General features: G+C 51.6%; 6 protein-coding genes across 6 annotated transcripts; 2 read left to right on the top strand and 4 right to left on the bottom strand.

Annotated features, from left to right (window-relative positions):
• Positions 1-251: 251 nt before the first annotated feature.
• N7525_005448 (MFS maltose permease MalP) lies at positions 252-1,880 on the bottom strand (the record flags this gene model as incomplete). The annotated part of the gene is made up of 1 exon (XM_002564757.1): positions 252-1,880. The coding sequence occupies one exon, from the start codon at positions 1,878-1,880 to the stop codon at positions 252-254; it is 1,629 nt and encodes a 542-aa protein (XP_002564803.1).
• Positions 1,881-2,871: 991 nt separating this feature from the next.
• Positions 2,872-4,605, top strand: N7525_005447 (glycoside hydrolase family 13 protein; the record flags this gene model as incomplete). The annotated part of the gene is made up of 1 exon (XM_002564758.1): positions 2,872-4,605. The coding sequence occupies one exon, from the start codon at positions 2,872-2,874 to the stop codon at positions 4,603-4,605; it is 1,734 nt and encodes a 577-aa protein (XP_002564804.1).
• A 427-nt stretch (positions 4,606-5,032) lies between these two features.
• On the top strand, positions 5,033-6,466 carry N7525_005446 (Zn(II)2Cys6 transcription factor; the record flags this gene model as incomplete). The annotated part of the gene is made up of 1 exon (XM_002564759.1): positions 5,033-6,466. One exon carries the CDS (start codon positions 5,033-5,035, stop codon positions 6,464-6,466), a length of 1,434 nt encoding a protein of 477 aa, XP_002564805.1.
• A 194-nt stretch (positions 6,467-6,660) lies between these two features.
• Positions 6,661-8,024, bottom strand: pre2 (proteasome core particle subunit beta 5; the record flags this gene model as incomplete). The annotated part of the gene is made up of 6 exons (XM_002564760.1): positions 6,661-6,996; positions 7,056-7,165; positions 7,232-7,280; positions 7,360-7,515; positions 7,594-7,701; positions 7,893-8,024. The coding sequence occupies 6 exons, from the start codon at positions 8,022-8,024 to the stop codon at positions 6,661-6,663; spliced, it is 891 nt and encodes a 296-aa protein (XP_002564806.1).
• Positions 8,025-8,481: 457 nt separating this feature from the next.
• N7525_005444 (Eisosome component PIL1/LSP1 family protein) lies at positions 8,482-9,540 on the bottom strand (the record flags this gene model as incomplete). The annotated part of the gene is made up of 3 exons (XM_002564761.2): positions 8,482-8,904; positions 8,987-9,488; positions 9,527-9,540. 3 exons carry the CDS (start codon positions 9,538-9,540, stop codon positions 8,482-8,484), a joined length of 939 nt encoding a protein of 312 aa, XP_002564807.2.
• Positions 9,541-10,386: 846 nt separating this feature from the next.
• Positions 10,387-12,404, bottom strand: N7525_005443 (uncharacterized protein; the record flags this gene model as incomplete). The annotated part of the gene is made up of 3 exons (XM_002564762.2): positions 10,387-11,961; positions 12,030-12,290; positions 12,369-12,404. The coding sequence occupies 3 exons, from the start codon at positions 12,402-12,404 to the stop codon at positions 10,387-10,389; spliced, it is 1,872 nt and encodes a 623-aa protein (XP_002564808.1).
• Between the last annotated feature and the right edge of the window lie 37 nt (positions 12,405-12,441).

Here is a 12,441-nt window from a genome sequence, read left to right as displayed (position 1 = left end):
TGATTATACTCATCTGCTTCTTGTCTTATTTTTTTGCAAATATTCTTTTGTGTACGAACAGCATTTCCTAGCAGAATCAGAAGTGTTTCAAGAAACTGGCCTTCGTATGGGCTGCTCCCAGCTATAATCTTCTCTACCAAGCGTGCCACGATCTCAGGATCCAAATCAAACAAGGTAAATATTGATTTCACTAATAAGTGCCATAATACATGTCAAACTTGCTATACTTCCAGTACTTCCAGATATTAACCTCAAACCGAGCCTTTCTCCCCCTCAAGCTCACTCTGCACCAAACCGGTCTTCGCAGACGGGAACTCCCTTGTGCGCACCTTGTTCTCAAACAGAACATCCAACTCAGCATAAGAGCGACCCTTGGGCTCAGGAAGTCTAAAGAACGACCAAACAAAACTGCAAATGCACAGCGCACCCCAGAAGAAGCCAGACTTCCCCCTCCAATTCCACGCATCCACATTCAGCATATACGGAATGATAATACCCGTCACCAGATTGAGCACGTTATACGTGTTCCTCGCCAGCACAACCGTCTTAGTCCGCAGTCTCGACGACGGCATCTCCGAAACGAGCGAGAAACACACAGGCCCGATAGTCGAATCATAGACGAACGTATACACAAGCAACATAGAACCCGTCGCCCACGAGAGCGACGTCGTCGCCGGCGCAATAGACACAAACCCAATAACAAACAGGATAACCGCCAGAACCGCCAAACCACCCACATAGAGCGTGCGACGACCAAAGTACGTCATAAACAGCCACGAGCAAAACGTCCCAACAACTCCAATCGCATACTGCGCCAGCGACATAGTGAACGACTGCGAGTCCGCCAGCCCAGCACGCTGATAGAAGACAGTCGAGTAGCCCATCAGACCGCTACCGCACAGACTCTGCACGGCCCACACACAGCACGCGATCTCCGTGCGTCGCAGGTCCGTCCCCTTAAAGCAGTCCAGATACGAGGCGCCGGTCTCGGTCTGTTTCTCCATGGCATTCGTATACACGATCATCGAGACGGTTTCCTCCGCGCTGAAATTGGGGTCTGCGCGCGTGAGCCGCTTCACAGACTTAATGGCGTCTTCGCGTCTGTCCTTCCGCACAAGCCACCATGGACTCTCGGGCGCAAAGTATACTCCGATGAAGATCGGCACCGGCCACGCCCACTGCACACCGAAGGGAATGCGGTACGCCCACTGATTCGTGTGCTCGACAAGACCCTTCAGCACGCCCGACGCGATGAGCTGTCCGATGACCCAGCACAGATTGACGTAGGTGGTTAGGTAGGCGCGCAGTGCGACGGGGCATACCTCTGACGCGTATGTGACTGTCAGGGTCTGGTAGACGCCTAGGGGGATACCCATGAGGAACTCGCCGGCGACGAGGGTCTGGACGTTTGGCGCGAAGAAGAGGATGAAGATGAAGCCGACGGTTGTGGCGAGACAGGTCATTAGGGTTTTGCGGTAGCCGTAGCGTTCGGAGACGATGCCGTTTACGAAGAGGCCGATGATTTGGCCGACGCTCATTGCGTTGGTTAGGCCTGCTTGCCATGAGGCGGCGAGACCGTATTTGCCGTCGGACTGTAGTTCGCCGTATTTCATGTTGAAGGCTGGGAAGCCGAAGAATGAGCCGATCAGCACCACGTCGTAGCCTTCCATGATGATGGCGCAAGAGAGGAGGAGGGACCAGGCTACGGCTTTGGGGTAGAGTCTTAGGGCTTCCATGGCGGTCATGTTGTGTTCTTTTTCGATGGCAGCGTGGGCTTCTGCGGTAGTTTGGAGGTCTGTATAGCCCGTCAGGGCATGACCTGCCGGTTCGATTGAGTCATGTTTCTCGACATGAGCGGCAGCTTGCTTTTCAGAAGCCATTGCTAGGATGGAGGTGCCAATGGAGGCTCTGAGGATGATTCCAGGTTATTGCTTATGGACAGAACTAGATGGAAGAGAAGTATTCCATGCGGGCGTCCGGTCTTTAAGTACAAAATCGGTGCTTAACGGTCGTCAATAGGGCATAATGAGCGAGGAGTCGAGCGGGGTTCCATTGGCCCACTTGTCAAGTCTAATCCTTGCTTAATTCTTTTGACAAGCGAGGCGACTGGAGGAAAACTTTCCCCGGGTTTGTCTGTACGGGGTATTGGGGTGAGTCCACTATCCCCGGATTTTCATGGAGTCGTGATTGGCCTGATGTCGGGCCGCAGAGTTGAAGAAACAATTTCGCCCTGCATTTCCTCCGCATGTGCTTTTCTCCGTCCCGTGTTTCGCCTTGTTCGTATTGGCCATCGAAGGACCACTTCGCCTGATGCAGTTAGAGGAAACTGGGGGATCGCATTGGCTGATTGGTGAAATTGTCGGCCCGACATTCTCCTTTTTCCCCTCATTTTCTGCTCGAACGGACTAACGAAGGTCAGTTAGACCCGGAAAGAGAGACGAATCGGCATGGACACTCCCGCATTTCACATGGACCGGCCAGTTCGGTATGCTCTCCGGATCGTGCGATTCAGTTGGGAAAAGTGGAAATACGTGGAATAAGTGGGATCAGTGGGAATCCCCGTCGCACTGATACACCACTGATACACCCCCCTGTTCAGCGCTAGAGAGACACCCCGCAGGGAAATGTGTGACACCAAGATGCATGCTGGAGCCGATAATGATTGTCGGCCCGACATCAAGTCAATGAGAGCAACGGCCTCCCTCCGTGATCCCGGAGGCTGGACTCCATCGCGTCTTGGGGAGGTACCTAGTGCGATTATCTAAAATCGAATGCTTTAGGAATATATATAGCCTCCCCGCTTTATCCGACGTATGACCTATATTTTCTCTTCTATTTCCATTTCTTGCATTCCAATCCCTTACATTCACCATGTCTCCTGCTATAGTGGGCGAAAAGTGGTGGAAAAACTCCATCATCTACCAAATCTACCCCGCCAGCTTCAAAGATTCCAATGGCGATGGCATTGGCGACATCCCAGGCATTATCTCGTCCCTCGATTACATCACAAGTCTTGGTGTGGATGTGATCTGGCTGTGTCCCATGTACGACAGTCCACAGATTGACATGGGCTACGATGTGGCCGACTACCAAAGCGTGTATGGCCCATACGGTACTGTCGAGGATATGGAGACACTCATTGATGCATGCCACAAGCGAGGACTCCGGATTATCCTGGACTTGGTGGTGAACCATACCTCAGATCAGCACAAATGGTTCAAGGAGTCCCGCTCCTCAAAGACAAACCCCAAACGCGACTGGTACATCTGGAAGCCAGCCAAATACGACGCCAATGGGAATCGTCAGCCGCCAAATAACTGGCGCAGCATTTTCGGAGGCAGTGCGTGGGAGTGGGACGAGACAACACAAGAATATTATCTCCATCTGTTCTGTGTTGAACAGCCCGATGTCAATTGGGAGAATGCCGAGACTCGCCAGGCCGTCTACGACGAGGCGATGGAATTCTGGCTGCGGAAGGGTGTGGATGGCTTCCGCGTCGATACCGTCAACATGTACAGCAAGCACCCCGAGTATCCCAATGCTCCAATCATGAATCCAAAGTCCGAGACACAACCGGCGTTCTCGCTGTTCTGCAACGGCCCTCGCATGCACGAGTACCTGCGCGAGATGAACGACGTGCTTTCCAAATACGACGCAATGACTGTGGGCGAACTGCCAAACACCCATACCGTGGAGGGTGTTCTGCGCTACGTCTCAGCAGCCGAGAAGCAGCTGAGCATGGTCTTCCAATTCGACCTCGTGGAACTTGGCCACGGCAAAGACTATAAGTTCCTGACCGACTTGCGGGGCTGGAATCTACGAGAACTGAAAACTGCCGTAAAGAGCACCCAAGATATCTTGAAGGGGACCGATGGCTGGACCACGGTGTTCATGGAAAACCACGACCAAGGCCGCTCTGTGAGTCGGTTCGGCTCTGACAAGACACCCGAGTTGAGGGTTCGGTCTGCAAAGATGCTTGCCATGATGCAAAGCACACTTTCCGGCACGCAGTTTATCTACCAGGGCCAGGAGATTGGAATGGTGAATGCGCCCCGGGAATGGACGATTGACGAATACAAAGACATCGATAGCACCAACTACTATCGAATGGCAAGCAAAATATCTGGCGACGACCCAGCCAAGTTGAGCATAGCGATGGATTCCCTGCAGCATTTGGCGAGAGATCATTCCAGGCTGCCGATGCAGTGGAGTGATGATGCCTATGCTGGCTTCTCACCGGCCTCATCGGCAAAGCCGTGGATGCGCCCGAATGACAATTACCCCGAGATCAATGTGAAGCTCCAGGAGAAAGACTCGTCTTCTGTTCTGTCCTTCTGGAAACAGATGAATCAGCTGCGCAAGGAGTATGCCGATCTCCTGGTCTTTGGCGAGTTTGAGATCATCGACGAGCCGAATCAGAATGTCTTTACCTATACCAAGACAAATCACAACCAGACCATTCTGGTGGTTCTCAACTTCTCGGAGACAACACAGAAGTTTGAGAAACCAGATTCGGTGAAGAGTCAGGATTGGAAATTGCTGGCTAGCAATGTAGATGGACAGGAGGACTTACAGGCGTTTGAGGGAAGAGTGTTTCTGGTTTAGGGCTGGGGTATATACTACTAGATAGCTCGCAATTGGTTAGAGGTCATATGGCAGATTGCAATTGAATACCTTTCAATGATTTGATTCAGATCTGTCAGATCTTTCCAATCTTCTATGCACTATGACATACCCGGTCTGTTCCCAGTTTCACCCCGGATCACCCCGGATTCCCAGTCTTCCAGTTTATTAACTAAGCTTTTAATTAATGCACATGAGTACAAATCAGGCCTATTTAGGTAAGTCTCACTCGTTCCCTTTTTCCGATATCAACCAACCTCAGACCTACGCACGGAGAACCCCGTGACGCTACGCTCAAAAGGTCCAAAATGCCAAGGCCCTTTTCAACAACGCGGGGAAGAGAAGTACATGTTTCGACTAGACATCAGCCCCTGAACATTTGAAACTCTTCAAGTTAAAAAGAAGAGAAATGGCTAGTGCACATACCCAGCCGCGAGTCCCAAAAGCATGCGACCCATGTAATCGCCGCAAAGTCCGCTGCAACGGCCAGCAAAGATGTCAGCAATGCGAGCACCTGGATCTCCTCTGCACCTACACAGAGAACCGCTTATTGCGATCAAGGAAAAACGTACGGCGAGGAACCGTCATCTCAAAATACAAGAGCGCCGACACCAGACACACCACTCTGACACCACTTCTCTCCCCACCCGCACCTCCAGCGTCACCCCAACTACCAACCTCGTACTATGAAAGTCTACTCCCAGCCTACATGTCCTATGTATACCCCTTCAGCCCAATAATCACTGAGAGCGAAGTGCGCACCTCAATCAGCAAAATGGACACAGAAAGAGAGCACGCAGCCTTCATCTACGCCTTCACCGCAGTAACCCTGGACCTAACGCGCTCATCCCAAACCACCAAATCAACGCCCCAATCAGCCCCAGCCCAAATAACCGAATTAATGCGCCAGTCCGTGGAAACCCAACAACCACTAGTAATAGGCTTCCGACCCTCCATCCTGCGCGCAACAACAAGCATCTTCATCCAGATGTGCGCCATGAGTCTGGGCCACTACGACCTGGGCTTCTTCCACCTCCGCGAGGCAATCAGCATGATCCAGATGCTTCGCATAGGCGATAAAACCGTCAACGCAGGTCTCAGTACAGCGGAACGAGCCCGGCGCCAACGACTCTACTGGCAATGTTTCATCCACGAGCGATTCATGTCCATTGTGAACTTCTCGCCGGTGACCCTGCCCCCACACTCGCAGTACCCGGAAGAAGATACCTTCGTGGGCGCGGATATCCAACAGGGCTGGACGCAGGTGATTAAGACGTTCTGCATGCTTGATGCGTCGTTTATTGGTCTGTGGATTGGGGACCGGACGCAGGTGACTGCGTCGTGGGTTGAGCGCAAACACCGTGAGTTGGATGATGAGTTGTGGGAGGTGGAGGTTTCGGCTTTGTCGGAGCTGCAGCAGGCGGATTTGGTTATTACGAGGCAGTGGATGCGGACGTTGTTGTGGCAGATGGCGATGTCGAATTGTTTGCTTAGTTCGCATGCGTCGTGTCCTTCGCTGGAACTGGGGATGCCGTTGAGATTGTCGAGTCAGCTCAGGCAGTTTTTGACCAAGATCTCGGAGAATACGATTCAGGTGCATGGATCCTCGATGATTAGCAAGTTGTTGGAGATTGTTAATACTATTGCTGATGTGGTGATTCATGTGCCGCAGGCGACTAGGGAGGAGACGACGAGTCGCATTGATGATATTGTTTTTATGCAGGGGGTGGTGCTTCCGTTTAATAATTTGCAGGTGATGTCGAAGGATATTCTGTTGGATAAGTTTCGTTTGATTAGGGGGAGGTTTCCGCATATTGAGGTGGCTATGCAATTGGCCGTTTAGTTGGAGATCGGAGATATCCCATGAAGAGGCCAGGAGAAAGACAGAGCGACTACTAATGTGAGATGGAGCATGTTCAGATTGCCTTCCATCCAACTGAACATATAACTTGAAACCAGCGTTGACACTTAACCTAAGCATAATTCAATGAAATATCGATATCAATATTACACAACAATTCATTCCTCTAGACCCGTTTACAACGCAGACGTCACGTTGGAGAACTCACCCTTCTGGAGCTTCGTGTCCCAGAAGATAGGGTTCATGTCATCGAATCCGTGGTGCACCCATCCCTCTTCCTTGACATGGTACAGGTTAATGAAACCACCGGAGTAGGCATCACGGTGCATGGCAGCCAGAATGGCCCGGCGGCCGAGATTCAATGCCTCCTCCTCAGTCAGCTCGTATTTGTACTCGGCGTCCAGCACACCATAAGCAAAAGTCTGACCGGATCCAACACAGAACAGGTTACCGGGAAGGCGAGTGCCGTCGGAGTCGATGTAGTACAGTGCGGGTCCTTCTTGGGGCGTCATCTAGGGACCATTGTCAGTTTCCAAGTCCCATGGCTGTAAAAGAAATATATGGCACATACTCCTGCTAACATAGTTCCCATGCTAAGTCCGTATCCCTTGTAGGCGTAAGTTAGGTTGGCAAGAATCTTGGACGCAGCGGCGACAGTGATACGGCGCTTGTGTCGGATTTCTAGACAGAAGTTCATCAGCAATGTCCTTCCACTCCCTGCGAATATCAAAACTCGAGCTGACTTACCGTGCAGAGTGCACTGCTGACTCAAATACCGCAACCAATATTGGCAATCCTGGCAATTGGCAACAACCATCAGCAACCAAGGTCCATCACACCATCACTCATCATCATCACTTGCGGTCGAAACTTACAGCTGCACCACCGGCCATCGTTCCCAGAAGACCTGGCGTCGGCTCGTTCGTCTTCTTGTCCTCACCCCGACTCAACCGCGATACAGGAATGACCTTCTTGACTGTCTGACTGGCAATCCAGTTGCCGGCTGTTGCTCGCGAATCGGTACACACGATCTACCCCATTATGTCAATCAGCATACATTTCCCACAATCAAGGAAACCATGGTATAAGCGAAACGTAGGAAAACGTACGATACCGCCCTGGAACCGGAAGGCCAGGGTTGTTGTGCCGTGAGCGAGCTTGATAGGACAGCTGGGATTGGAGTGGTCATCGGTCATGGCACGCAGGAAAGCAGAGCGCTAGGAAATAATCATTGTCAGTCCATTATTTCGTTTGTCTCAAGCTTAGATAGGTTCTGGCTAGCGATTCTCTTGGGCATAGCTGTGATGAACGGCGCAGCTTGGGTTGACGTCAGGATAGACGTATATCCCCCGACCATACCGCCATCGAGATCAAAGAGAATATGCAGCAGTATCCATCGTAAACTCACGTTGTCGACAGGAGGGAGGCTGAACTTCAGCGAGAGTGGAGGGACGCTCGCAGTGAGGTCCTGCTGCTCTTGCTCTGAGTACATCTCATTCTGATGGGGAGGGCGCGAGTATTGGGCGACAAGCTTATCCATTGTGTACTGAAGTAAGAGAAAATAAGGAGGAAATTAGAAAAAAGATGCTGGAAGGACGTGAAAGGGATTCTGGTGAGACGGGCGAGTGATGGTTGAAGCTCCGCTGGAGCTCGGGGTTTCCGCGTCACTCTGGCGCCTGCGGTCACGTGGATGCTCTACAGTACATACAAATCGCGATATTGATATGAATTGATTTTGGAAGAAATTCGACGAAAGAGAAAAAGAAAAGACGAATCAATGAATTAACGAATTAACAAACTAGCGAATTAAACTTTAGAATACACAATTTGATTATTTCCTGAGTATAAAACCCCCCATGTTCAGTGCCAACGCCTTTCCCAGGAGCAACGTTTGGTGCCCAATCCGAGGAGAAGAACCGAATTTACACATAACAGCCGAAGTATGTCCGAATCGAACTAAAAGGAGACCACTGGACCACTGCGAAGGATTGAACCGATCACGCAAGCGAAGGCTCAACCACCATCTTCGCGGGCAGGGCACCGCTTCCCACCGGTTCAGTGTAACCCTCATGAGGATTCACAGAGGCATTCTCGAGGACTTCCGACTGGCGCTCCGACACATCGTCGTGTCCATTAACACCGGCACCGTTGACATGAACTGGAGACTCTTGGCCCGCAGCGGAGGTGATAGGCTCAACGCTGGGTTGCCATTCACGGAGATCATTCTCGGCATCCTCAAGGACCTGGCGTGCCAAGGGCTCATTGTCATACGCCTGGCGAGCATCACCAGGAACAACAGGGGAGTCATCGATGTAGTTGAGCAGGCGACGAGCATGGCGAGCCAGGATGGTCTGCTTCTCGGCACGCTCAATGACGGCCGCCAGGTGGATATCATAGGCTTCCTTGAGCTTTTGCCGGGTCTACAAATGATATGAACGTTAGCCAGTCCAAACTAACCTCACACACCATACAAGAACAGATTGATGTCAGAATGAAACATACGGTATTAGACAGCTGCGCCTCAGCAACCAAGTTCTGAGCCTCAGCCCGAACAAGCTCATGCTCCAGTGTGACCAGACGCGGGCTGGAAGGATCCTTGTACTTGAGCTTGGCAATCTCGTCAGTGACCTTCTGGCGCTGGTCACGAGACGGCTGAACGGAGGCCTCCATGTTGCGAATCTGCTTCAGGATGCCACGGTAGTCCTCAAGGTTCTGGGCAAAGTTGTCTTCCTGTTCGCCTATCTCGGCGAGCATGACGCCGAGCTTGTCGGAAATGTCGGAGACATTGTCGTCTTCAGTCGCCTCTCCCCATTCAGACAGCTGGGCGGCGATCGAGGTGCGCTCACGGCCGGCAGCTTCATGGGCACCGATGGCGGAGTTCTCGCTTTTGATCAGCTTGGTCATCTTGCGGCTGAGCTCCGGCGCTTGCATCCCACGGAGGGTGGAGATGCCGAACCGCTGCCGAGGGGGCTCTTTGCGCGATCGGAATGATAGGTTGCGGTTCCTAAGCTTTGGTTTAGTCAAAGTGGGAGCTGAGGATACAGGAATACGTACATCTTGTTTTCTTGTATGAAGATATAGTCAATCAATACAAGTTAGGGTTATTGGGGATATGGGTTGAGAGAGAAAAGAAAGAATCTGGGGGAGGTCAAATGATAAAGTCGGTAGCGCCTTCCTATAGATGACGATGGTGACGAACCCTATTCTTCTCCAGGGCTTCTCTTTTTGGGCTTCAGAGGAAGTGTAGTCCCGACTCTGACGTCATGAACGGAGAGGGGCGGAATTGGAGTCGAGCAGTTCATCAGGTGCCCAGGTGAACATCACATTTTCCGATTGCAGACATTTCAAGCTTATTGTTGTAAAATAGTAGTGAGTGGTGATGGTCTTATAGAGTCTGAGTTGCGCATGGAAGTATCTACGGCTGATCGTCATTCTCCACCGGCTTCCCGATATCAGAATATTATTCAATTATGATATTATACTTCTCATATTTCTCATATTTCATACATTTCATACATATGTAGGTATATAATCATACAGGGATTTATGTGTCCTTTATTTCCTGATTCTGAAAATGCATCTCAACTGTTACCTTCCTAATTGGGACATATCTTACTCCATCAAGCCGACACTACACAAAAATAAGGTGAAAAATAGGGTTAAATTCATGAGAGATCCCACCCTCTATCCTCTCAATTCGAGGCAATCAAACAAGAAATTCGCAGGGAGGAAGCAGAAAATCCCCGGCCAATCTTATGGTACACAACCAGCTAAAGCTTCCTGCATGAATCCAGACACCCAAACAAGCCCCGCAACGCCTGGAACAGACCAGAATAACTGATCCGCAGAATCATTCGTTAAAAAAAAAGAAAAGAAAACACTTTAAAAGATCCCAGGGCAGATTAGGAAATGTCGTCGGTATCGGGGTTGTGCGAGTGTTCGTTGTCAGATGCATGGAATGCGTCACCAAACGCCGAGTTTTCCAGGTCTGGCAAGTCAAGCCCATCGTTCTGCTCACTATACGCCGCCAAGGCATCCCCAGCACTATCGATGTTGGTGAAGTCGAAGTCACCACCGACCGCGGTATGGTCTTTGCTCTCATTGTTTACCATCACCCAGTCGTTGGCCTGGCCATTGGTACCAGCGTGGAGCTGGTCCCCCAAATCCATGTCAACGTCAGCGGACATGGCAGCGCCGTGAATTGGTTGTCCATTGACGGAAACACTTGAGACTCCGCCTACATCAACGCCCGGGCTGCCAAACTGGTTGAGTAGGTGGGAGTCATCGTCCATGACCATATCGTGGGTAAATGAGTCAGGCTCATCCCTGTGTTCCGGCTCAATCTTCTCCAGCAGACCGCCCTTCTCGACACAGGATACCTTGGGCTCGGCAACGATTTGCTTATTCCAGGCAGTCTCAACTTCCCGGACTACCTCGTCGACCCTGTACTTGGCTTTATCTTCAATATAATCCAATTGCGGGGTTTCGTCCTCTGTTGGAATGACCACTCGGCCCTCCAGTCTCCAAATCTCTGGGCCCTTTTCGGTTGGGTCAGCAGCAGACTCTCGGAGGCGCAACTCGGCATCCTTGAGCAATGAGGTTCGGTTGAAACGTTGCATCCGGCGAGCATGCTGTTTCTTCAGATTTTCGATCTCGGCAGTCATGTCCGCCACCTTTTTAGAAACCCGCTCGGCAAACTCCTCTGCCTTAGCCGGCTCCATCTTGTTAGCCTGTGGGGCGTCGCCCGCCTCCTGACCTTCTCCGCCAGAGGTTCCAACAGGGGCATCAAAGAAGCCTGCGGTCAGGGACTCGAGCTCTCCCTTTCGGCCCAGACCCAAAGAAACCGGCGTGATTTGCGAGATACTGTATGGCGACGCGAAGATTTCCTCCATCCACTCGTGATGCTGTTGGTATCGCATCTTGCTGACATCGCGGGGGGTCAACAGATCCATAGCATCACCACTGGACACATCCTCGTCTTCAATAGCAAAATCGGCTGTTGCAGAAGTGAGGGCAGCAGACGGCGCACGGTGTCCGCGCGGCCCTTTGGCGACAGGTGCATTGGGCGGAACTGCACCTGGGTGTCCCGGGGGTGCGTAGAAACCAGGCCCACGAGGCGCAGCTGCCGGGTAAGCACCGGGTTGCCCAAAGTTCTGCGGAGCCATCGGCGGAAAATTGATAACTGGCCAGCTGTTACGATCATGAAGCAAAAAGTCCTTGCGGGCCAATTGTCCTTGGCTCTGAAGGAAGCGGCGCTGGCTCATCATGCCCTGGACTTGGGGTGTAACTTGAATTCGGTTTGCAGGGGCATGATCCTGAGGTGCCGCACGGGTGTAGTGCACAATCCACAGTGATGGGTCGGGCTGGGGAGCATTCGGTACTTTAGATGAAGTAATGCGGTAGCGCTTGCGGCAGTGTGTTGCCACGGGCTCATTGGGAGGGTGGAAACCACTTCGGTGAAGGTACATCTCGACGGTCTGTGTCCTCAAATATTAGAATGGAATCTATATGGAGCAAGGAAAGCTTCATATCGCAGGATGCATACATAGCCGCGAGATTCAAAGGTAAAGGCCTGTTCCTGGTCGGCCCAGATATACCCGTCGCTAGCAAAATTATTGCCTAGATGGTTCTGAGGCTGCCATGTAAGCATGACAGTCCCATCTGGGGGACCATCGAGGAATGTCCAATGCATTGGCTGGGATTGACAGATCCGGGGTGCGCTCGTCAAATACTCCACGGCAGTCTCGGAGGGCATCATATGCATGCTGGGGTATCGGTTGCGTGAAACCAGGTGCATGTGGGGAAGCTATCATAATTGCGACAAGATTAGTGGGGGTGTCACAGATCATGGGGCAATCAATAGAGGAAGTTGTTGGGGTCTTACCAGCTGCCCCGGGATGCGTGTGGCCGGGTCATCCATACTGGGCGCTTGATTGCCAAGTGCAATCAAATTTGGG

The sequence above is a fragment of the Penicillium rubens genome (genome assembly GCF_028828025.1).
Source record: "Penicillium rubens strain IBT 27055 chromosome Unknown utg000002l_segment0_segment0, whole genome shotgun sequence".
NCBI classification, from domain to species: domain Eukaryota; kingdom Fungi; phylum Ascomycota; class Eurotiomycetes; order Eurotiales; family Aspergillaceae; genus Penicillium; species Penicillium rubens.
The sequence above is the reverse complement of the archived record's forward strand: the minus strand, read 5'-3'. Positions and strand labels throughout refer to the sequence as shown.